The 24,831-nt window shown below is 35.7% G+C and overlaps 1 protein-coding gene across 1 annotated transcript in view; it reads left to right on the top strand.

The window, feature by feature from the left end:
- The first annotated feature begins 5,948 nt into the window (after positions 1-5,948).
- cdh26.2 (cadherin 26, tandem duplicate 2) overlaps positions 5,949-24,831 on the top strand; it is a 30,579-nt gene continuing 11,696 nt past the window's right edge. Inside the window, exons 1-8 of the mRNA XM_083520880.1 lie at positions 5,949-6,059; positions 17,346-17,459; positions 18,477-18,626; positions 18,812-18,956; positions 20,244-20,416; positions 22,393-22,524; positions 22,702-22,884; positions 24,335-24,654. Of these exons, the coding sequence (XP_083377006.1) occupies positions 6,024-6,059; positions 17,346-17,459; positions 18,477-18,626; positions 18,812-18,956; positions 20,244-20,416; positions 22,393-22,524; positions 22,702-22,884; positions 24,335-24,654 (1,253 nt within the window). The 5' untranslated portion in view covers positions 5,949-6,023. The remainder of the gene's footprint in view (positions 6,060-17,345; positions 17,460-18,476; positions 18,627-18,811; positions 18,957-20,243; positions 20,417-22,392; positions 22,525-22,701; positions 22,885-24,334; positions 24,655-24,831) is intronic.

Here is a 24,831-nt window from a genome sequence, read left to right as displayed (position 1 = left end):
GCTCGAATTGAGACAAGTCTTATGGGTTCCCGGTTGTGTGTAATTAATATATTTTTTACTAAACTAATCTTGGGGACCCCCTAAGTCTATTTTTTACTGCACATAATGGTCTCCAATTGGTCATCAGCTGCCACACTTTCACAGGCAGATGCGTAAAACCCTTTTCTTACAATTTTTCTTTTAAATACCTAATAAAAAATCCTGATTAAAACTTCAGGATTAAAAGTCAAGATTTACACTCCTTTTACTCAAAATCGATCCAATCAGCCAATTAAACCACCCCATCTCGAACCTATAACCATGTCTATAACCATAACCATGTCTATATCTCACTAAGATCACATACTTTTATATGGGAAGCAGAAGCTGGATAAGGTGTTGGATTTCTCAGCAGAAGGACATGAGTTTAAATCCCACCACCACTAAGCTGCTACTGCTGCACCCTTGGGCAAGACATTTAGCTCTCAACTGCTAAGATAATTGTAAGTCACTCTGCATAAAGGTGCCTGCTAAACATCATACATGAAAAACATTAGAGTTCCTGCTGAATCTGTGCCATTCTGAGGAACAGCTGTGAAACTAGGTCATGCTGTTATACTATGAGAAATGACCTTATCTTATAAGTAAATCATTAACCTTTGTATCAGTGACCCTTTTTATTATCCTGATTGTGATGATTTTCCCATAACAGCAGTGTTTTATTCCATAATAATGCAGGTTAGTACAGCAAGGCCACTGTGTGTTTGTCTATGTGTGTGCACGTGTGCGTCTGTCTAAATGTGTGTGTTACTATACTACACTTTTTTTTATTGCAAAGTCATCATTCTTGGGTGTAACAGCAGAAAGTTTTTGACACTATACATGTGGCCTGCTGCAAACTGTAAGTAATAACTAGCGATCAATGTAGTCATTGTATTTAATTTTTCAACTGCAAACAAAGGAAAAAACACTGTATATGTATATATGTGCGGATACATGCAGTATCATATTTCCTCCTTCTGTGTTTTTTCTTATTTTTAACATTGTACATTAATAATAAAGACAAAAAGAACACATATTAAAAGAAATTGTTAAATAAACCTGAATATGTTTTATATTTTTGATTGTCCAAAGTAGCCACATGTTGCAATAAAAGTTCTCTGACATGTTAAGTGCTTGTTGGCAACTTTTCCTTTACGCCCCTAAACCTTCCTGAACAAATAGAGAATCTAAAGGTGTGTTTGGTGTCATTGTCCTGCAGGAAAACTAATGATGGTTCCATTAAGTCCAAACCAGATGGGATAGCATGTCGCATATATATTTGTACACACGCACACACACACACACACACACACACACACACACACACACACACACACACACACACACACACACACACACACACACACACACACCTATTCAACCATTAACAAATTGTGATGACAAGATGACAATTTTCTGTCATCCATTACACAAGTTCTGATATGTAGTATAAGAATGTTCTTCTTTCTTTGATCTTAGCTCTTCTTTCTTCACACAATTCATGCAAATGGGGTATTTGTGCTGACTTGCCCAGCCAGTTTTTTTTGGCTCAGGTTTCAGGGTGCAGTTTTTTGTTATTATTATAAGAATTTGTAACATTTCTACTAATGAAAAAATTCAATTGCATTTTTTTAAATTAAACTCTAACTTCTAAATTTACAAGTTATACTATTTAGCTAGAGGTAGCTAGTTACATTATACTATATGTTAAAACAGTGTTCATTTTAAAGATCTACACACACACACACACACACACACACACACACACACACACACACACACACACACACACACACACACACACACACACACATAATTGACATAATTTTCTTTATTTGCCATATATTTCTGTTCAAAACAAACTATAGGCACTGATTCGACATAAATATAATGGAACTTGTAATGTTGCAGAAGACACATTAATACATTCTAGACAAGTGTGCACTCCCAATTATTGGCTACTGTTTAGGAAAAAAACACATATTTGTGAGTAATGGTCAAGTCCACATATTGTCTCCCATATAACATATGATAGCTGTGTTAGCACCATAGTAGAATACTGGAATACATTTTAGTGAAAACTATCTAATTATAACTAGTATTTATACGATTTCTTTAAACATTTAGCCAGAATCTACTGTCATACTGAAAGGAGAAGGGTATATAAATTAAATGTATCTATCAACAAACCTTATGTTTCTGTGCTTGTATTCTTTTGTGTATGTTGTGTTGTGCACAGGTCCTGCTCCCACCTGAGGTTTCCAGCCTGCCTTAGCCTGCCTTGGTCCCTCCTCCAAGTAATGACCTCATGAATGATGCTTTTATTTAAGAAAGAGGAAGAGAAGCTACCAGAGGAGGGTTGTTGTTGTGGTGTAGTTGTGGTGTAGTTGTGGTACAGTTGTGGTGCAGTTGTTGTGATTTTTGTTTGGTTTAGTGATATATGTTTGTTCTGGTTTCGACTTCTGCCTGTATTTTGACCCTGAGTTTGAATTGCTCGTTTGAACTTGGTTACTTTCTGTAAATAGATACCATTGTACATATTCACTTAGTTCACTGGCAGTAGCGGTGTGGCTGCCATTTCCTTTGGGGTGGGGATTGTTGTTTTGTGTTATATAGTAGGGAGTTATTATTATTTTGGCCATGGCCCACCCTAAAGACAAGCAATTGTACAGTTGTGTGTGTGTGTGTGTATGTAAATAATTCCACTTATCTTATCAAAATACCAACAATTTCAATATACTTTTGTGTGTGTCTGGTTTGTATTATTCCTATAAAGATATCCATTCTCTTGAATCCTGATCTAGTTACTCTGTGCAGCTCAACCCTAGACTGGGTCGTAACACACGAGTCACCAATTATGAACATGAAATATCATTGACCAATAACAATACACTTGAATGTACCAGTTTAGAGACTGAAATTAATCTTTTCATTTTACAAAGGTTGACTTATTATTATTATTATTATAAAACGTAGCAAATAGTAGGTAAATAACACATTATAGAAGTGTTTTTCTGCTTTTATTAAAACACTACATAAAAAATCTGATCATTTTAAATATTTGAAATTGCACATTTGCTTGATTGATGAGCACATACAACTTAAACATTCAATATTTGCACACATGATATGAAATTAGAACGCATCAAGTCAGCCAAGAGACTGAAACCTCTTCAAGCAAAGTGGGGCAAATTCTTTACCACTTTGATTTCACCCTGTACTTTCACCCAAAATCCAAAAAATTTATTTCAAAGCTGACTCCCTCTCCCACAAGTTTTTATTGCCCCTTCAGGAAACCTCAAAAGAAAGGCATCTATGCTTTGTGCAAGCTCCAACTTGACATTGAAAAGGAGATCCAGAATGTTCAGAAGGGAAGAATCTCAACTTAGTGGCCAGTGGAAAAGACAATCTCACAAACAACTGAACACACCCACTGCCACAGGACACTCGGACACTCACTACCTGGTTATCATACTCAAGCTAAAGCTTGGAGAACAGGCAAATAAACAGACTGGCACATCCTGCAATCATTCTGTGGCCAGAAACACTGTTTAGCCACCAATTATACAGCGGTGGTGTAAAGTTCTTGAGTAAATGCACTTCATTACTGCACTTTTTTTTGCTACTTTGCAATTTTCCTGAGGATCAAAAAAGCAACTTTTACTCTCTTCTCACTTGCATATAGATAGATTGCATTTGCATGGTAACAAAATGCATTTATTGAATGCATTTATTGCATTTGCACAGCAATAAAATGCACTTTAGCATTTGCAAGAAGTGCAAATTGTGGCAATAGTGAGCTAATTTACTTTTTGATTTATGATTCAGTAGATGTCATCTTTACTCCACTATATTTAAACTGACAATGAGCGTTCCAAATTTCATTTGGCACAGCAGCTTTATCTGCCCGGGCCTATTTATTTAGCAAAAGTGAGGATATTTACTTTAATTTCATTTGTTCATTAAATACCAACGGTTCTTCTACTTTTTGTGACATGATACTGTATTTTATTTGTTAATTAAAGAAATCTTTTTGAAAGATTGCTTTATGACTCTCTCTTTATTTTTTGACCGACTTGTTCGCTCTTTGTTTAATTCTGAAATGCTGAAGAGTCTGTTGTTCTGATCTTGGTTAATGCAGTGTAGAGGTGTACAAGTCGATTTGTATTTTAGGAACTAAAACGTCATAAATGAACTGTTTTGGGCTTTTCATTAACATGTGTGTCGAGGACGAGCGCAACTTTAAGCCTACGTTCAATATGAGTCTAATACTCAAGTACTTATGGAAGACTTTTACTCAAGTCATATTGGTATTGACTTTGAACTTGTAAGAGTTTTGCAGTCAGGTACTTTTACTCAAGTAGGATTTTTAGCTAGTCTATACACCTCTTCTTTTCCCATGTAAGGCCAATGCTGGTTGACAGACAGCTGGTTCAAGGAGAATGGTGGTACCAGCACCTACAGCAGGCAGACCAACCAAGACATTTCCAAGTAGAATCCAGGGACAAAGAGAGAGAAAGCGAGAGAGAGAGAGAGAGAGAGAGAAAGAGAGAGAGAGAGAGAGAGAGAGAGAGAGAGAGAGAGAGAGAGAGAGAGAGAGAGAGAGCAACCTATAAACCAGGTCATTACATATGACTCTCCACCAGACACCTGCAGGTCAGTAAAGGATGCAGAAATCTGCTTTATTACTCATACAACCACTACACACCACAGAGCGCCGCAGGAGAACATTTCTGACTGCGGTGATCAAACTTTATACCTCCTCCCTCTGAATGTTAAACAGCTGCTCCACAATATACAGTAGATAAAATAAATATAGCTATATTTATAGATTTTTATGCCACACATATATTGTTGATATCTTGGGCAATTATGTGCAATAATAATAATGTACAATAACTTTCATCAAAATTATTGTAGTCTTCTCTTTTACTATTGTAGACTTTTCTGCCATCTGGTTTTTCACTGCTGCTCCAAATTATTTCTGCTGCTACACATTTCATTTATAGTCACTTAATATATAACATAATTCATATTTATTTCAATTTTCTTTTACTTTTTTTGATTAAACTTTACTTTGATCTTTTACTGTGAGCAACTGCAACCAAACAATCACCCTATGGGATCAATAAAGTATTTATATATATATATATATATATATATATATATATATATATATATATATATATATATATATATATATATATATATATATATATATATATATATATATATATATGATATTGTCCGTGTTAAAAGTTATCCATCACATGATCTACGTCAGCTATAATCAGGTTCTTCTACAAAGACCTTCCTTTCATGTCTCCTGCCTTAAACTAGTCCCTCCAGGTCCCCTCACAAAAGGAACAACACCCATCCCCCCCACACTCTCTCACGTTCATGTCCACCTACTGGTCACGTTCACTTGACTCACACTCATATCCTCACAGTATTCAAGAACTCTTACGAAGTATAAGCTCTGGGTTTTCTATTTACCATTTTATACTGGTTTTTATCTTAATTCAGGTTTTCTCGTCTTGCTCTTTCGCCTGTCCTCGTTCTCTCTGTTTGTTCAACACCAGACCCTTCGCCTTGACCTCAACCTAGCCTTTGAAATACGTCTGTTTTGTTTGCTGCTTTAAATAAAGCTTTAAACACTGCACTTCTTGACATTTTGCTAAGATTCTAAACATGTGCTAGGAGCAGAAAATGTTCCATGACATTACCAAAAACCTGTTCCTGGAAATGATCGAGAAGTTTTTTTATGACAGCACATCAGCATGCTTTATTTTAACACACACACACACACACACACACACACACACACACACACACACACACACCTACCCACCTAGCATGCTTACATATATATATATATATATATATATATATATATATATATATATATATGTATAAATACACTCCTCCTCCTCACTGTAACAGAAGACTGGTGAAGTTTGCACAGCTCCGTGAAACACACCTGGTTATTCACTGCTACAACGATGAAGACGTGGATCTTCGTGCTTATGCTCACAGTGGTAAGTGTTCACGGTGCATGTTTTCTCATTACTGCTAATGAGGCTGTTATATTTTTGGTGAAGATCACGCTGGAATTTGGTCGTACAGGGTTGCATTTGATGATGATTCATTCGAAATGATAACCGTGATGCCTAATTATTAGTATTATTATAACTATTACAAGCTGTAATTCTCTAAACATTTAGAAACATGTTGCAACAGACATGAATTATTATAATGCCTTGGGCAAGCTGCACTCAAGTCTATTACCTAATACTTTAAAGCTCCTTTTTAAAATAAATAATAATAATGATCACATGGATTTACACTTATACGCTGTTATACAACACTCAAGTCAGGTGAGAAGTTAGAAAGGCTGGGGAATAGGGGTGGGTTAGGGGTGTGGTCACTACCATTTTTAGTGCTGCATCCAAGGAACATGCCTAATTTTGTCTAATTAGATTGTCATTTTTCAGTTTATGAACATGAACATAAATTTAAATTGCGGATCACTTAGAACTTCGGATGAAGTGATATTGCAATATCTAAGTTTATGAAAGAAATAAAGTTAAAATGTTTTGCACATACGTTGTACAATGATTCTATTCAAAGGCAACACTAGAAAAGAACTGAATTGAATATAATTTTTTAGAAAGACTAATAAGCATAGTGAGGACTTCTGAATACACACAAAGGTATTTTTTAAAGTAGAACCTAATTGAAGACAAATGAACCACATTTATACATATTTCCTAAACACACACACACACACACACACACACACACACACACACACACACACACAAACACACACACAAACACACACACACACACACACACACACACACACACACACACACACACACACACACAAACACAATATCTTTCGGTCTTATTTAGATTTTTTGGTTAAATAAATCACAAGAAGTGAGAACTAAGGAAAGCGATCGATAACTGCCAGAATGAAATCAGAGGTTTCGGGATAAAAACTTCATTTGACAAAACAATATGTGCAGATGCATCGCCTCATTTTGGGTGCATCAATTATTCATAAGGATTCCAAACAATTCCAAACAAAGTTATATTAAAGTTATATTATTTTCTGTACATAATAGATTTTCGCTATCTCTTAGACATAGATATGTGTGTATATATATATATATATATATACACATGTATATACAGAGTGGCTTAGGGAAATCTTTGGAACTAGGAAGTGGTGACCTTGGGCTGTTGGCATTTATTTGGAACCAGTGCAAACTTGTTTAGAAGCCCTTGCTATTAGTTATAATGGAGCAGTGGAGTGGTGCACAATCAGCGTTCGCTGTAAAAACTTTAATAAAAATGGTGATAGTAAGAAAGGAGTTTTGGCTTTGTTACCAGTTAGGATGTCATGATCATGTCCCGCCTGCTAATATAGAAGAAATAGGCTCCGCCTTCAAAAAGAAGTTCCCAGGTTCTGTTGAATGGCACAAAGAACAGAAACTATTGAGGTTGTTTGAGCTCCCATTGGTGGAGCCCTCGCCGCTCCTGGTTCAGCAATTCCCCGTTTCCCTGTACGTATACTGTATATGGACATACACATCACACAAATCAGCCATAGCATTAAAAAACTGAAATTCACACTGAAATGTGAATAATATTGATTAACATGCGTGGGATTTATGAGGTATCGAGTGCATACGAAGCATAGAAATTAAGCAAAGTGTAAGAATCGGATTTGAAGGACAACATTGTGATGTCTAGACGACTGTGTCAGAGCTTCTCTAAAACAGTCTTATGGGGTTTGTTCCAGTATGCAAGGGTTCATTTAAAAAGCAAAAATGCTCCAATAAAAGACAACCATTTACCAGTCGATAGGATTCTGATCATCATGACTGGACTATGAAACAATGGAAGAAGGTGGCCTCGGCTGATGGATCATATTTGCTTTTGCATCATGTGCACTGCAAACCCGGGGAAATAGGTACCAGGATTAAATATGGGAAGAAGGCGAGCTGGAGGAGATGATGTGATACCCTGGACAATGTTCTCATGGGAAATCTGGATGTGGCTTTGACATGTCCAGTGTCATTTGCTTTATGGTAGCGTCTTTCAGCAGGAGTTAAATTGGCCTCCAAAATTGCACAGTATCCGTGGGTGACGTTGGCCACGCCTAGAAACTTACAGAACTTACAGAAGATCTACTCTCAGAAGATCTGTTGTTGTTTAGCGTAGCACCAGGGTTTCGGAGCAACGTTGTCTCGTTTTTACTGTGTACCAATGTGTATAGTAGAAATCACAATAAAAGCCTCTTGACTTGACTTGACTTGACTTGACTTGACTTGACTTGACTTGACTTGACTCTAATATCATGGGGCCAGATACCATGGTGCCATTCCAATGCCTTAATTATATTAGGCAGGTGCTTTTACTGTTTAGGTTGATCTTGATGTTTTTGTAGGTATTTTAAGACTTTTTAGAGAACTCGATGACCAGAGTGGCACCTCAACATTTGCTTGGAAACATTGCGAGTCATAAAACTTTTACTGGGGTTCAATTCAGAACATTAAGTCAGTATAATGTTGCTTCATTTCATATATTAATCTGCATTTACTTTAAGGTTCTATATTTTCCTTGTACTATATTTTTTATTGTTGATTTTTTCCCCATTAAACTAATAATGTCAGAGGCTAGCAAAGCTAAATTAGCATTACTTAGCTTAACTCAAGTCACATTATACAATGCCATTATTTATTCACAACATTTTTCTCTATAGGTTTAAAACAACACATCCTCAATTGTTCCTTCGTGTGTATTAGATTATTTACAGCAGTTTGCCAGTAAATACTTTCACATTTATGGCTTCGGGCAGACGTCCTTATCCAGAGCGACTTTTTTACTTATACAACTGAGCGGTTAAGGGTTATTAAGGGTCTTGTTTAAGGGCACAGCAGTGGGCTGTAGGTGTTGTTAGGATTTGAACTCACAACCTTCTGAACAAAAGTCTGAAATCTTAACATTGGGGAACACGAAAAATATTTATAAAATGTACGTAATATAATAATATAATATATTTTGTTTTCTGGAAGTTTCTGCATTTTAATAGAAAGTTGACTCTTGCCATAGAAATAATAATGCATTCGAATGAACACTATAATCAACATACAAGAAATCAACATACAAGAAATCAAGCAATTGAACGATGCTGTCTAGAACTTGTGTTTTTGCTTCTTCAGTCCAAGACAAAATCCATTAAATGCTCTTTGTCATAAACAAATCAAGGAGAGACGTTGCTTAAGTAAAATGGTCTAATTTAATGTTTTTACAGCACACATTATTACCCAAGGCTGTGGCCTGACTTCACCCCAACATTTCTCATTGTGTATAAACACATCCATCACTTCTGAAGACGTCAGAAATCGTTCGTAAACATTTCAGCTTCTATGAAGAAGATTAACCATGTTGTAACTTGGCCAGATTTAGTGTGGTGTATAATAGAATAGGCGATTTATGCATATTACTCAATACAATACATTCAACCAATGAATTATGCGACATATGTCACCTCATGGCACATACGTCAAAACGAAAAAAAAACAAAACAAAAAAAAAAACAGGTTTTAGTCAATACTTGAGCCTCAGATGGAATTACTCCAGTTTTTAAGGTCAATATATATTTTAGAGGGAGTGGTGATGTTTTAGTTTGTCTATGAATTTATACACAGCCACCCAAAGCCTTAATCCTTCTTTAAATTTAAAAACAAGGGCACTTTTTTTAGTCGATCCAGTTGACTGTGAGTCGAGACCTGTTGTAATCGCTGCTGTTTGATTTTAGGCAATGTTATACTGTAATATAATACATGACAAATATACGATAAATGTATGCATGTGTATATGCAGTTCTTTTGCAAGTGCCTTAGTAGAGCGATTCATGCTGCCCTTTTTCTGATACATCTTGAGGAAAAAAATTGTCAAATGTTTCGCACTTTAAGTTTAACCTAAAGAATTTGGGTTCATAACTTTTGCATGACACTTAACATTTTCGCTCACCTAAGGACATGAACAGATGAGGTTTAGATGTGTGTGTGTGGGGGGGGGGGTGGGGGGGGGGGAATGCATTCCTTCTTCTCATTTTTTTGTGAGAAATGCCACATCATAAAAAATACAATCCTTTCAACTTCGATGTTGATTCAGAGTAAGTAATATTTTAATATTATGTATATTTCCTGTAATAGGTCAATACAGCAAGATTTAGAACTGATGCATTCCATTAGCTTTGGTCTTAGTCAATAAAGAGCAAAGAATTAAGTGATTTCAGTACATAAATATTCATCAAAATTCTAATTTTTATATACCGCAACCTTCTTAAAAAGTTGTTTAATAAAGTGATAAACTCATGGGACTGTTTTTATTGTAGACATTAAAAAAACTGAATGTTTTCTTTTAAAAACTACTGGGATCCAGTTTTAAGGTTGATGTCTACATTTCCAAATATGAGTATTTTTTTTTTCTTGAAATATTGTCCTGTCAATGCAGACTGATTTGCATTTTATTCAGAACCATATTAAGTAGTAGAACACAAATTCGGATCAAATATCACACTGGGATCTTTTACCTGGTAACATCTTATTTTCAGAAAACTAAAAGACACTAAAAAAGTAGATTTTAGTGTATTGATTATTGTGGTGTTTATTATACTCAGCTATAGAGTGAATGTTGGTTGTTGAAGTTGTTGATTATTTTGCTTATTTGGTTAAGTATAAAAAAATCCAAAATGAATGAAAAATGAATTTAGTCTATAAGATTTGGACTTCTGATTGGAAGGTAATGGGTTCAAATCCCAGCACCACCAATCTGCCATTGGTGGGCTCTTGAACAAGGCCCTTAACTCTCAATTGCTCAGATGTATACCTGAGATAACTGTAAGTCTGAATAAAGGGCATCTGCCAAATGCCATAAGTATAAATGTATTTCTTTGGGACAATATAAACTGTTAGAAGAAATACAAATACATTTGGATTGAATTGAATCGATGTGAACCTTAACTTAAATGAGATTGGGAAGATATAAGAAAAAAATGATGACATGATTTTGGTGACCACCAATTTTCTTTTCTAAATGCTCCTTTAAATATGTACAAATAAACTCTTTATAATCGAGGCCTGTTGGAACACAATTGCTGACTTACTTTTATTCAAGAACAAAATAAGTATATACATTTGTGGTGCTGTGAAATGTTTTTTTGGTCTCTGAATATCACACAGATAAAACGGGGTTTCCTTCAGGGTTCTCTCACGAAAATGAAAATGAAATGTGTTTTTTGAGAAATAAAAACAGTTGCTCAACAGCAAACACAGACCTGCTCAGACGTGACCATATTTTAGCCTTGTAATATTTGTTTTATAACGAATTAGTTTCGGATTTATAACCAAGAATAACAGAGTAACATTGAATATACAAATACTTCTGACCAAATGTCCAACATCTTATAGATCTATCTATCTATCTATCTATCTATCTATCTATCTATCTATCTATCTATCTATCTATCTATCTATCTATCTATCTATCTATCTATCTATCTATCTATCTATCTATCTATCTATCTATCTATCTATCTATCTATCTATCTATCTATCTATCTATCTATCCATCCGCCTGCCTGCCTGCCTGCCTGCCTGCCTGCCTGCCTGCCTGCCTGCCTGCCTGCCTGCCTGTCTGTCTGTCTGTCTGTCTGTCTGTCTGTCTGTCTGTCTGTCTGTCTGTCTGTCTATCTATCTATCTATCTATCTATCTATCTATCTAAATCTTTTAAAAATTTCTTGTTACAATTCTTGCTATTTATAGATATTTGACCATAAAAGATTATAGAATATATATATATATATATATATATATATATATTATAATATATAATTGTTACAATAAAATACACTAGTGAAAAGTTCAGATCAGGTAAAACAACAGAAAAAGCAAACACAACTGATTATAAAAAAAAAAAAAAAAAACCTGCCTAGATTATAGATTTTGTTTCATAAAACAAAATACTGTTTATTCCACGCCTTGCATTGGGATTGAGGGAAAAAATTGGATGGTGATCAGTATGTGCTGACAGTGTTGAATATGTGCTGCTGCAGCTGGTGTGAAAGTAAACAGCCAGAGGTTAGAAACTTGTTTCTGTCAAAGCTGACAAAAGAGGGATTAAGTAATCTGAACACAGAAACAGTTCATGCTACCTGATGCAACAGGACATGTTTGGCCACAATTGTTAAATTTTCTAATGATACAAATGATGTTTTGTCAAAATTCTAACTTCCTTACCTTTCAGATCGACAAAAAAAGAAATGAAATAATGATTAATTACAATATTGCATAGATGATATATATGAGATATATGAGATATATATATATATATATATATATATATACTTCCCGTGGGTTCACCACCTGCAGGAGGGACCGTAAGGGACGGTGCTGTGAGGATTGGGCAGCAGTTGAAGGCGGGGGCCTGCTTAGACTGCTGCCCCCGCGACCCGAATTACGGATAAGTGGGAGAAAATGAATGAATGAATGAATGAATATATATATATATATAGTACAGACCAAAAGTTTGGAAACACCTGCTCATTCAAAGAGTTTTCTTTATTTTTATGACTATGAAAATTGTAGAGTCACACTGAAGGCATCAAAATTATGAAGGTATCAAAACTTCAAAGTAGGCATCAAGAGAATGCCAAGAGTGTGCAATGCAGTAATCAAAGCAAAAGGTGGCGACTTTGAAGAACCTACAATATGACATTTTTCAGTTGTTTCACACTTTTTTGTTATGTATATAATTCCATATATAATTCCACATGTGTTCATTCATAGTTTTGATGCCTTCAGTGTGAATCTACAATTTTCATAGCCATGAAAATAAAGAAAACTCTTTGAATGAGAAGGTGTGTCCAAACTTTTGCTCTGTACTGTATATATATATATATATATATATATATATATATATATATATATATATATATTTATCCACACGGACGGTTTTAATTACAGCAACGTGGCGTATTTTGGTGCTGATTTTAGACTCAGGGCATCGGTAAAACAAATGCTTAGCGATAATTTTAAAATCGTGAATAAATGTGTTTTAATTTCACCTCTTATATTTTAATTAATTTATATTTTTTACAAAAATGGTCAAAGCTGCATTGATACCTCATTGATAAAATGAGTGCCGTTAAAATGGAATTTGCATTAACGCATTGTTTAATTTGACAGCCTGAATAAAAAATGTAAATGTATAGATATATTTTAAAACAGTTTTCAACATATTTACATTGTAAAAACAATTTTACACATTACATGTTGTAGAGTATTTTTTATTAAATTACAAATTAAATAGAAAATATTGCAAAGTTTCAAGAGTACAACTATGTTAAAGGTGTGTGTGTGTGTGTGTGTGTGTGTGTGTGTGTGTGTGTGTGTGTGTGTGTGTGTGTGTGTGTGTGTGTGTGTGTGTGTGTGTACATGGGTGTGTGTGTGTGTACGTGGGTGTGTGTATGTGTGAGGTCCCTGTATGTTGCGTTCATTCATTTTTGTTATGAAACAAAAAAAAGATATGATTTATTTTGTTTGTTTCACCTGATTTATAGTTTCTTGCCATCTTATCTTATGACGGAGTTATTCGGTCTCTGTGACTCCTGAACAACCCTAAAATCACTGGTGCACCATCAGCTCATAATCCATCACTGGCTTTATCCAAGGATGACTTCAAATAACAATAATAGAGTGACAGGAAATGGGACACATGTCCTCTTCTTAATACAATATCTCTCACGAAATTCACACTTATTACAGAACAATCAAGAACATCCTCACCCCCACCTCACCCTACCCCATCCTGCCCTGCCCCATGTTCTAGATTTCCTTTAAACATCTCTCTCAATATGCTGCTTTGGTTTGAATCATACTATATATTGTTCATGCAAACGGCTCCAGAATGGACATTTCATCTTTAGAAAAGACGGCAATGAAATTCCCATTAAAATGGAATATTAGATTGTAAATGTTTTGCACATTTTTGTTTTGGCTTATTATATTAAATAATAAAAAAAGAACAAAAGGTGTTTTAGTTCACATCTTGTGCTTCAGTTGTAAATCAAAAAACAAATGAACCCAAATGTTAATGTTCAGCATCTCATATGTACTACAGCTCCATAATGCTGCCTTTTATAGAGTTGGATAACAAATGGAAAGAATGTACTTTCACTTCTTGTACATTTGGCAGATGCCCTTATTTAGAGCTACTTATAATTATTTACGCAACTGTGTTAAGGTTTAGGGCTTTGGGATTTGAACCTATGACCTTCCAATCAGACGTCTAACATCTTATCCAGCTACCAGTTCCCACTTACAATGCTTATGAATACTGAATACTTATGTCAGTGATGGTGGATTGCAAAATCACTTCTCATGAAACAATGATTCTGGTCTTATATTCATGGAAACATACAACAAAAAATAAAATCAATAATTAGCAGCACAGGTGAAAAAACAAGAAGGTAACATGTGTGAGCTAAGAATTTGGATCATTTACATTTATGGCAGATGAAAGCCTTTATCCAGAGTGACACACAGCTGAGCAGTTGAGGGTTAAGGGCTTTGGTCAGGGGGCCGAGCAGTGGCAGCTTGGAAGTGCTGAGTTTTCAATGTCCTGCCTTCCTATCATAAGTCCAATATCGTACCCATTGAGCTACCACTACCACTTTCTTGTATCTTTCCTTCTTCCAGTGAAGCTGTTTGTCCAATATATAGGCTTCTACACTCTGTATAATTCTGTCAGTGCTTTGATATAGTCAAAGATAAAGCTGTAAATTCAAAGAGAATCAGAAATGTTTTTCTATTATTCAGCTAACAATCTTTATCTTTCCATGTAAAGTACAAATGAGAGAATATAATCAATAACCTACATGAAAAATGAACATTTCTGAGGTACCGTATAAGAGGTAGAACCCTTCAGGTTGTTCTAATTAGATTTCTCACGACCTCTCCGAAACCTCCTGAAGTGTAATATAAAAAAACATATTACATAAATACCTAAAATACAAACACACATAAAATATTCAATATTGTTCCTACAGTCACCTGAACAAATGATCATCTATTGTTATTTCTGTAGATATAATTCTCCAAAAAAAAAGCTTGGGATTGAAAGGGAACAGCAATTTCAGCTTGACCATGACCATGGTGTTTATTGTGTTGATTGTATTAGTTAATGTGAGGAAAATGACGAGCGTGTATGTGCTATGAGCAGGGATGCTATTTGTGCACGGCAGCCTTGCTGACAAGTTGCATTACAATGCAGTTGTTGCTAAGCAGTTTTACAGAAATACATATCAAATATATGTATATGAAAATAAAATAATAAAATAGATCAGAGACGATGGTGGGTCCTTGGTGACATCAAGTGCGGAAATAAAGAGAAAAATACAGTGACAGTTTATTTAAAAAAAATGAAATGTGGTAGCTCAGTGGTTAAGATGTTGTACTTTCGATTAAAAGGTCTTGAGTTTAAATATCCAAGCTGTCACTGCTGGGCCCTTGAGCAAGGCCCTTGACCCTCACCTGTGCAGTTGTAAGTAACTCTGGATAAAGCGGCCTGCTAAGTAAATGTAAAAATCTTAGTGACATTATATATACTTTAAATAAAATGTGACTATTCCTGGATCCTCAAACTCAAGATCTACCTTAAAATTAAAACTTGTTCTGATTGTGGTACATGTCCACCTATTGTAGAAATCTGGTTCAGAATTTGTGTGCGGGAAAACGGTAGAATTCCCTCGACTGTATCTTGTTATGAGTCTTTCAGAGTTCCCATTACGACCGAAGCAAACTGGAAATCCAGTCTAGCTTGTTTGGGTGAGGTTGTCCCACGGTCTCATTTTACCACAGGGGTCTTTAAGCAAGAGTCAAATTTGCTTGTCAAATTTGCAGCAGTTGAAAGTTGTCTTTGGGAACGTAGACATTACAGTCATGTTTTTATCGATGTGTGAAATGAGTTTTAAAATTATGCGAACGTCTTCATTTTTGGAAAACAAACTCTCGTTCTTTTATTCTACAGAGGGTCACTGTAGACTAAAATTAGACTGCTTTCTCCCTGCATTCCTCAAACTCAAAGAATGAACAACTGAAAATGACTGAAAAAAAAATCATTTAAATATTTGCTTTTATCACACACACCTGGCAACCCTATATTACTGAATAATAGTTACATATATTTATATAACTATCACAATTTTCTATTACTTTATATTACATTCTGCTTAATAAGCTTCTGTACAACTTTACCACCCATAACCTTGTTTTTTTTATTTATTTACTGTATGTTTGCTTTGCACAAAACTACTATTTACACTTGGAGAACATGCTAAACTGCATTTCGTTTTTTAAGTACCCAAGTTGCTGAACACCGTCCAATGACAAAGAAGTGTAATATGTCTGTCTGTCTGTGTCTTTGCTTTGCTTTCCTCCCCTTAAACACTGATTATATGCCTCATAAAAATGATTAAGCTCTCAGTTTTATATGACACTTTTCTTATCAATCATATATTTCTAACTTGTATTGAAATCTCATGTTTAGACTATAAAAGTTTATTGCATAAAGTTCAACCATTACGTTGAAAATCAGAGGGTTTCCCCCCCTCAGTATAACTGACTTTATTATTAACACTGATATTAAATAATAAACATTTGACTTGCGTACTGTATTTCAAGTAACGTTTCAGATATCCTCATCATCGACATCACCTTTTTAGACTTTTAGAAGGATTAGACTTCTATAATAATTTACACAGGGTGGGGCAGCGAAAATGTCTCGAATGCCATTTTTTTTATAAATGGAAACAGGGTTGCCAGATCAGATAAGCCAAATTATAAAATTTCATTAGAGGACCGATTAAGGGATGAGATATATGAAGAAATAAAGCAGTTTTACTTTAAGGGGTTAATAGTAATTAAAAAATAAGCATAATGCAATTTATTAATCTACTTATCGAAACATTCTTTATGTCCTGTTTTTCCAAATATGTTGTAAAGTATTTATTTCTTTATCACAAATAATAGCATGTTTTCATTTTAAATTTATGAGATTTGGCATATTTCCTCCTTATTCAGGGCTTAAAATGATCTCATTCATACACCTGAGCATTTGAGGGTTAAGGGCCTTGCGCAGGGGCCCCACAGTTACAGCTTCCAGATCAGAAGTCCGATATCTTAATCACTGAGCCACCCTTTTCTTAGTTAAGTTTCTAAGAGGATTTTTTTCCTTCTACTAGGCTGTAGCTGGAGTATCAGTCCACAGTAAATCCAGGCACAAAAGAACATGGATCATCGACTCGTTCACTATAGAGGAAGAAAGCCCTGGGCCTTTCCCATATCCACTCGGCACCGTGAGTATCGTCAGTCTTTCCTGCACACGTGGAATCTTTGTGAGCAGACAAACTGGAATTTCACACAATTACACAACTGAGGTTACGACCTGTTCATTAGTTTTAATGTATGCTGAGAACACAGAGTATGGAACACAGAGTTAATATACGTGAGACGATACGTGTTTTACCCACAGCAAGATTTACATTTCTCAGACTCACTGTAGAAAAAAAACACGAATACTTCGAATACAATATAAATCTTACGCCGGTGTAATGGTGTAAAAGTGGGTTTAGTCTTTCGAATGTGAAGTCAATCGTCCAAAGAACAAGCAAAGCAATGAACGTGCAATGGCAGGGGAGTGTTTTTAATTATCACTGATTTTTACGAATGTTTTTTTTTTCAAATGTATTTATTTATTTTTGTGTTCTTGAAGCCCATTTATCATACTTTAACATTCAATCTATTCAACCTTATCATAAAAAAAATGTCTATATAATATAATTTCAACATCGTGATATTTTTATGATCGCAACTTCGTAATTTCAGTTACAGAAGCTGATTTTTTTTTTCTGGTTTCTTAAATGGATTTTTAAGTATTTATTCCAACCATTCGGATTGTTGTTTTGTTTATTTTACTAAATAAATCCCAACAAACCGATATTACAGCACTAACACTAACGCTGAAAGCGATATTAAATATTTTATATCTTGTATCATATAATTCTATGTGCACATGTGTACATATCCTCATTTGCACTAACACAGGCTGGACTAGGGGTCCCCAACCACTAAGCCGTAGACCAGTACCGGGGCTGTGGACCATTTGGTACCGGGCCACACAGAGGAGATTTTTTTATTGTCATTTTATTTTCATTTTATTGACTTTCGCACATTTTTAAAACATGAAAGAAAAAAATAATTGTGTTGTGTGTTTAATATGTATTATAAAACCTAATTTAACCCAGACCTTAAAGTTAGTTTGACAGATATGATCGTTTTGTGATTTCCACCCACCAGCCAAACCTCTGTTTCAGATCACTGTGGACAAGAAATATCTGGTAAATTTCGTCCTCAGTGGCAGTGGGGTCGATGTGGAGCCCATAGGTGTGCTGAGTATCGACAGGAAAACCGGTCAGATCCTTGTGCATAAAAAAGTCGACCATGAGACCTTCCCAGTTCTCAGGGTGAATATGAACTTATAACCAATCAGAGTGACCATAACAATCTGAATAAAATTGTTTAAAGTACTTTCACAATTTGAAACTTTTTTAAATTGAAAAAAAAAAAAAAATCTATTTACAAGTTAAATTCATTCACAAATACTAAATCTCTTTTAACTAATATGTTAAAAACTTGTTTTTTTCCGCAGCTTAAGTTTGAAGCCAAGAACGTCTCCAACGACAAAGTGGACACGCGGCTCGGCGTCGAGGTCAAGATCCAAGATATAAATGATCATGCACCAATGTTTAAACCTCCAAACTATGAAACAACACTCAACGAATCGGTACCTCAAGGTGACGCAACGCTATTCACGCCATACGCACCATGTTCATGTACTGGATAGGATTTTAGAATAATGAGCTACAATCAGATAAACAGGAAATCGGAAAAAACTTAGAGTTATCAATTACATTAACATAACACAGTTAGAATAAAGTATCGACTGTATCTTTTTTATTTTTTCACCTTATTACTTGTTTATTAACAATTACTTGATTAAATTTTTTTTTACTTTGGAATATAATGTACCTCTGTTATCATGATGCTGGTGATTTTAAATCATTGTTGTCTGTGAAAAAGTGGTAGAATATGTTTCATTCAATTACTTTTTATTAATAGTGTGTTTTTAACAATGGACATTGTCTCAAAGCAGCTTTAAAGAGATAAAGATGTTATAAACTTGTATAAAAGAGTGTCCAAGTTTAGTGCCTCCAAGTTTGTTACTAATAATTCTAAGTTTATCCCTAATGAGTGAACCAGTGCCGAGTGTAACAAGGAAAAATCCAAAAGGGAAACCTGTCATCATCACCGAATGTCCATTTATTACATTTTATTGTTTTTTGAGGTGTTCTGTTCAGTGTTAGGGGCTTAGATACAACCTGTGGTCCTGAACCACTGTAGTAGACTGTTGACATTGATCCATATCCATCCTCAAACCTCTTGAGTTGCTTGCTAACTTCTCGTTTATCGATTAATATCGATTTAATTAACTATATTTTTTTATATATATATAAATGCATTAATTTTATCAGTCAACTTGCAGCACATAATCCCACATTCATATCAGTGCCATTACGAAAGTGATCAGTTACTTTAAAAATCCTAGTCATGGTTTTCATTATACCCTGGAGAAATTCTGGAGAATTTGTTAATCGTAAGTAATTGTACAATACAGATGCAAAAAAATTAAACAAATAAAAACAAGGCCAATGGAATCATGGGGTACACTGTGTGCATACTGCTAAAGTTCTTTATTTGTAAATTATACAATTCACAATCTAGAAATAATCATAAGCTCATAATTAATATAATTATTATTTGGTGCCCAACATCTTCACTCTGCGCAGCTGCGGATGGTTCCACATGAAAAGCCTAAACACTGAGCAACTGAAAGATTTTTAAAAATGGATTTGGACTGTTTTTAATATTAACAGTCACCTACAATGGCTCGGGACTACAGTTTGCATGAACAGTCTCAATCCCAATTCTAACCACACATTTTTTAATGCAAGTTCTTTGTTCAGAATTATTTCCAATTCTAAGAATGTGCAATTTGGTACTAAAGCAAAATATCTCAACAGGCAAATTGGTAACGACGGTCTTCGCAACAGATGGTGATGATGAATCCACCCCCAATGGCACTTTCGACTTCAGATTGGTCTCAGTCACCCCAAAAACAGACAATGTGGAATTTTATATGACTCAGAACCACTACACAGGACATGTTTTTTTTAAAGGCTGCTTGGATTACGAGGTAAAAAAAAATTATGCAGTGTTTTATTCTATGAAATATCTTCTTTCCACCAACATGAATGTATTATTGGTTCTCCAGATCATCTGTCTGAGAACCGTTAAAGACCGGCTTAGACAATGGACACTTTATTATATATTCCAAACAACTTTTCCAAAAAATATATTTATACATCCAGAATCAACTGAAGCTTCCTTTGTACACAGAAACATGGACACAGGCTTGCATTGACCCCTCGATCAACTCTTTCACATTTTAAAGTGTTAGAACTTAAAAGGAAAATTCAGCTGTGCTGGTACTGATCTTTAAGCATAAGGGAGATGTGCAGACCTGCAGAAACTACAGGTGAATTAAGTTGATCAGTCACACCATGAAGTTATGGGAAAGAGTAGTGGAAGCCAGGCTGAGAGAAGAGGTGACCATCTGTGAGCAACAGTATGGTTTCATGCCGAGGAAGAGCACCACAGATGCTTTTTTGCTTTGAGAATGTTGATGGAGAAGTATAGAGAAGGTCAGTAGGAGTTGCATTGTGTTTGTGGATTTAGAGAAAGCGTACGACAGGGTGGAAAAAGGAGTTGTGGTATTGTATGAGGAAGTCAGGTATGTCAGAGAAGTATGTGAGGGTGAAGTGTGCAGTAAGAACGACAGACTGGTTCAAGGTGAAGGTTGGACTGCATCGGCTCTGAGCCCTTTCCTGTTTGCAGTGGTGATGGACAGGTTGACAGACGAGGTCAGACAGGAGTCTCCGTGGACTATGATGTTTGTAGATGATATTGTGATTTGTGGTGAGAGTAGAGAGCAGGTTGAGAAGAGCCTGGAGAGGTGGAGATATGTGCTGGAGAGAAGGGGAATGAAAGTCAGTATGAGTAAGACAGAGTACATGTGTGTGAATGAGAGGGAGGGCAGTGGAGGGGTGCGGTTGGAGGGAGAAGAGGTGGAGAAGGTGGAGGAGTTCAGGTTCCTGGGGTCAACAGTGCAAAGTAATGGAGAGTGTGTTAGAGAAGTGAAGAAAAAAGTGCAGGCAGGGTTGAGTGGGTGGAGAAGAGTGACAGGAGTGATTTGTGATAGAAGAGTATTTGTGAGAGTGAAAGGGAAAATGTATAGGACTGTGGTGAGACCTGAGATGTTGAGAGGTTTTCGTTGGGAGTGACGATGACGGACAGGATTACAAATTAGATTTTAGAGGGACAGCGCATGTACAGTAGATTGTTTTGGAGACAAAGTGAGGGACAATAAATGTAGAAAATTCTTTTGTTGTCATGTAAATAAAAGTTTTATTTATTTTTGGAAACCATGGATTAGACATCACCCGAACTAAAGATGAAAGGGACCATCTGGCTTGCATCTCTGATAATATGGGAGTGGGAGTGCATTAGTGTCTGTGATTGCACATTTGGAAAGGCTCCATCAATGCTGGATGGTATATACCGGTTTAAGAGCAAAAAACGCTTCCATCCAGAAAACGTCTTTTTCAGGAAAGGCTTTGCATATTTAAGCAAGACAATGCTAACTGCAAACTGCATCTATTACAATAGCATGACTTGTGAAATAGCCAAGGGCTGCTGAACTGCCGGCCCACTATTTTAAAACATTTGGCGCATCATGAAACACAAAACGCAACAAAGGACACCCAGAACTGTTGAACAGATAGAATCAGACACATAGGGGACAACATTTCTTTCCCAAAATTTTGGCAAAAGGTCGCCTCAGTTTCCAGATGTATGCGAACATAAGTGATGCCACACAGTGGCACAACTTTTTAAAAACGTGCTGCAGCCATCAAATTCATTATCTTTCCTTAGAATAGTCTATGTTCTTTGTTGAAATATATATTTTTTGCTTTAGTGTAAATAGAATATGGATTTATGAGATCTGCAAATCACTGCATTCTGTTTTAAAGAACATTTTACACAGCTTTTTTGGAATTGGGGTTGTAGTAACCATGTAACTCTGGTTTAATGATTATGAAATACTTCCAGAAAGCACAGAGATATACCCTCCTGATTGAAGCCAAAGATAGAGGAGAAAAAGTGCAGCTGTCCAGCACCAGCACAGTGGTCCTGAAGATCATTGACCATAACAATCACCTCCCTGAAATCACTGGCCAAACAGTGAGTGCTAAACTGTTTATACCACTAAGCAAACTGACTTATCAATCTGATTAGACTGAAGTTCAAATACAATTATCAACTAAATAAACACATGAAAATGCAATACATTATTTAAGCTAATCTCCGAAAACACAATCTTCATATTGCAGCCAGTTATATGATAACGTATTTTTTTAGGGTCCTGCAAAGATAAAAGAACGCGAGAGCGGAGTGGAAGTTCTGCGCTTGCAGGTATCGGACAAAGACACACGAGGGACACCAGCCTGGAGAGCTAAATTTACTCTTCATGGAGATCAGGAGAACTATTTTAAAATCCAGACCGACCCCAACACTAATGAAGGGATCCTGTCTGTTATGAGGGTACTTTTTTTTTTCTACCATACGTACTTTCGACATTGATATTTTGCAATACAGCCTGAACCTGAAATAAAGTTCAGTTGCCACCCAGATGGGGATCGGTTTCTTTTGAGTTTTGAAAATTCCTTTCAAGGATTTTCTTCTAATGCCATCACAAGGAATGTTTTTCTTACCAAAGTCGCCAATGGATCGCTCATTAGAAATAAATTTGCAAATATAAGGAATAAAACTTTTAAACAACATTATAACCATTATATCTCTGTAAAGCTGCTTTGAAACAATGTTTAAAACGTGCTCTACAAATTAGAATGAATTGATTAGAATTATGTTTCATAAATCTACACCAAATAGCTCTCAATTCTAAAGTGGCAATTTGGCAGGCAGTCAAAACAAACAAACAAAAAAGACAAAGACAAAATATGAATGACCTGTAAAAATCTACATCCGAGGTGGAAGAAGATAATCACAGGACAAACATAGTCCCAATTAGACTACACAATGCTGGGCTTTGTGGAAAGTAGGTGATGTATATAAAAGCCTATTCAGAGTTCCCCAAAGAGCATGTTGGATTTTCAGTAGACAAGTTAATAATGAAAAATGTCAAGTTTTGGATTTGGCACAAAATCCAATCATTCTAAAAACCTCCATAGTGAAATTTAGTGTTGGTAGCATTTTGTTTGCCCTTAGTCTATTGACAAGCTGCAATTCTTAGGCCCTTCAGCAAGGCCCTAACCCCTCTGTGCTCCAGGGGCGCTGGATCACCGCTAAACCTTGTGCTCTGACTTCTATCTTCCTAAAATCGCTTGGATGTGCAAAGAAAGAAGTTAAACTCACGACTTTCAGATGCAAAGTCCCTTGCCTTAACCACTACGCTACCTTAGACTAAATTATTTCCCCACCGTCAGAAACCTTTGAGGGACATCATCTGCTAGGCAGAGTCACTTCATCAAATTCTTTGCATTTATTTATTTTTTTTTATCAAAACCTCTCTCTAAAAAACAGCAGACTTCCAAGAACAGGTGCATTTATTTTGTGTTCATGACTTTATTTAACAATTGATGCATCTCCAAACAACTTTGGGTATAGTGTTTTCTGGCAATGTCGGTAAATACGTCTAGGATCATTATTTCTACCTAGTTTTCAAAAGATCCAGTTCCTCCTCACTTCTATAGATGCTTATGGCATAATAGTTCACTTCAGTTCCAAGTGGGGAAAATATTTATGCAAACCACTGTTATTTCTAGTGAAAATGGAAATTCTTTAACTAGACATTTTTGGGTTTTCCAGAATTCAGGTGCAGTGAAATTCTGTACAATTTTCCACAATTTGCATTGAAAACCTGACAGCTATGAGATTTACATGCTCTCTGAGTGCCAAAATTAGAAGATTTTCTATATATATTTTTTGTTATGTTGTTCTACAATAAGAACTCTATTCCTTCGTTACTGAACAGGAGATGGATTACGAGGAACAACGTTTTCGAAACGTGTCAATCAGTGTGGAAAATGAGATGCCTTACTTCTCCTGTAAGGTGATAAACCCAACTTCTCAGGGTTTATGGGAAGTAGAGACCTTCTCTGCTGGGTCTGGCACACGTTCTGCTAACCTTCCTAAGCTTTATCCAGCCACCATCACCGTGGAGGACATCAACGACCCGCCGGAATTTTTACCTCCTGTTAAAGAAATAATGATCATGGAAAATACAAAAGTAGGAACCGTATTGGGAACCCTTACAGCCAAAGACCCAGACACATCATTTGAAAGCTCATTTCAGTAAGTGGAACTGGAATTTTTTCAGCAAATGAAATAACTTTGCTTTTTTTTTTTTATGCAATCAACCAAGAAAATATTGAATATTTCCTTATTTTAACATCAAGAGTGAAGATTCTGGCTGCAGGTTTGCCTCAGCATAATCTAAAACATCGAAATTAAAACCGTTCAGTTGAATGA

This window comes from Silurus aristotelis (assembly GCF_946808225.1).
Source record: "Silurus aristotelis genome assembly, chromosome: 19".
Classification (NCBI taxonomy): Eukaryota; Metazoa; Chordata; class Actinopteri; order Siluriformes; family Siluridae; genus Silurus; species Silurus aristotelis.
This window is presented reverse-complemented; position numbering and strand designations above follow the sequence as displayed.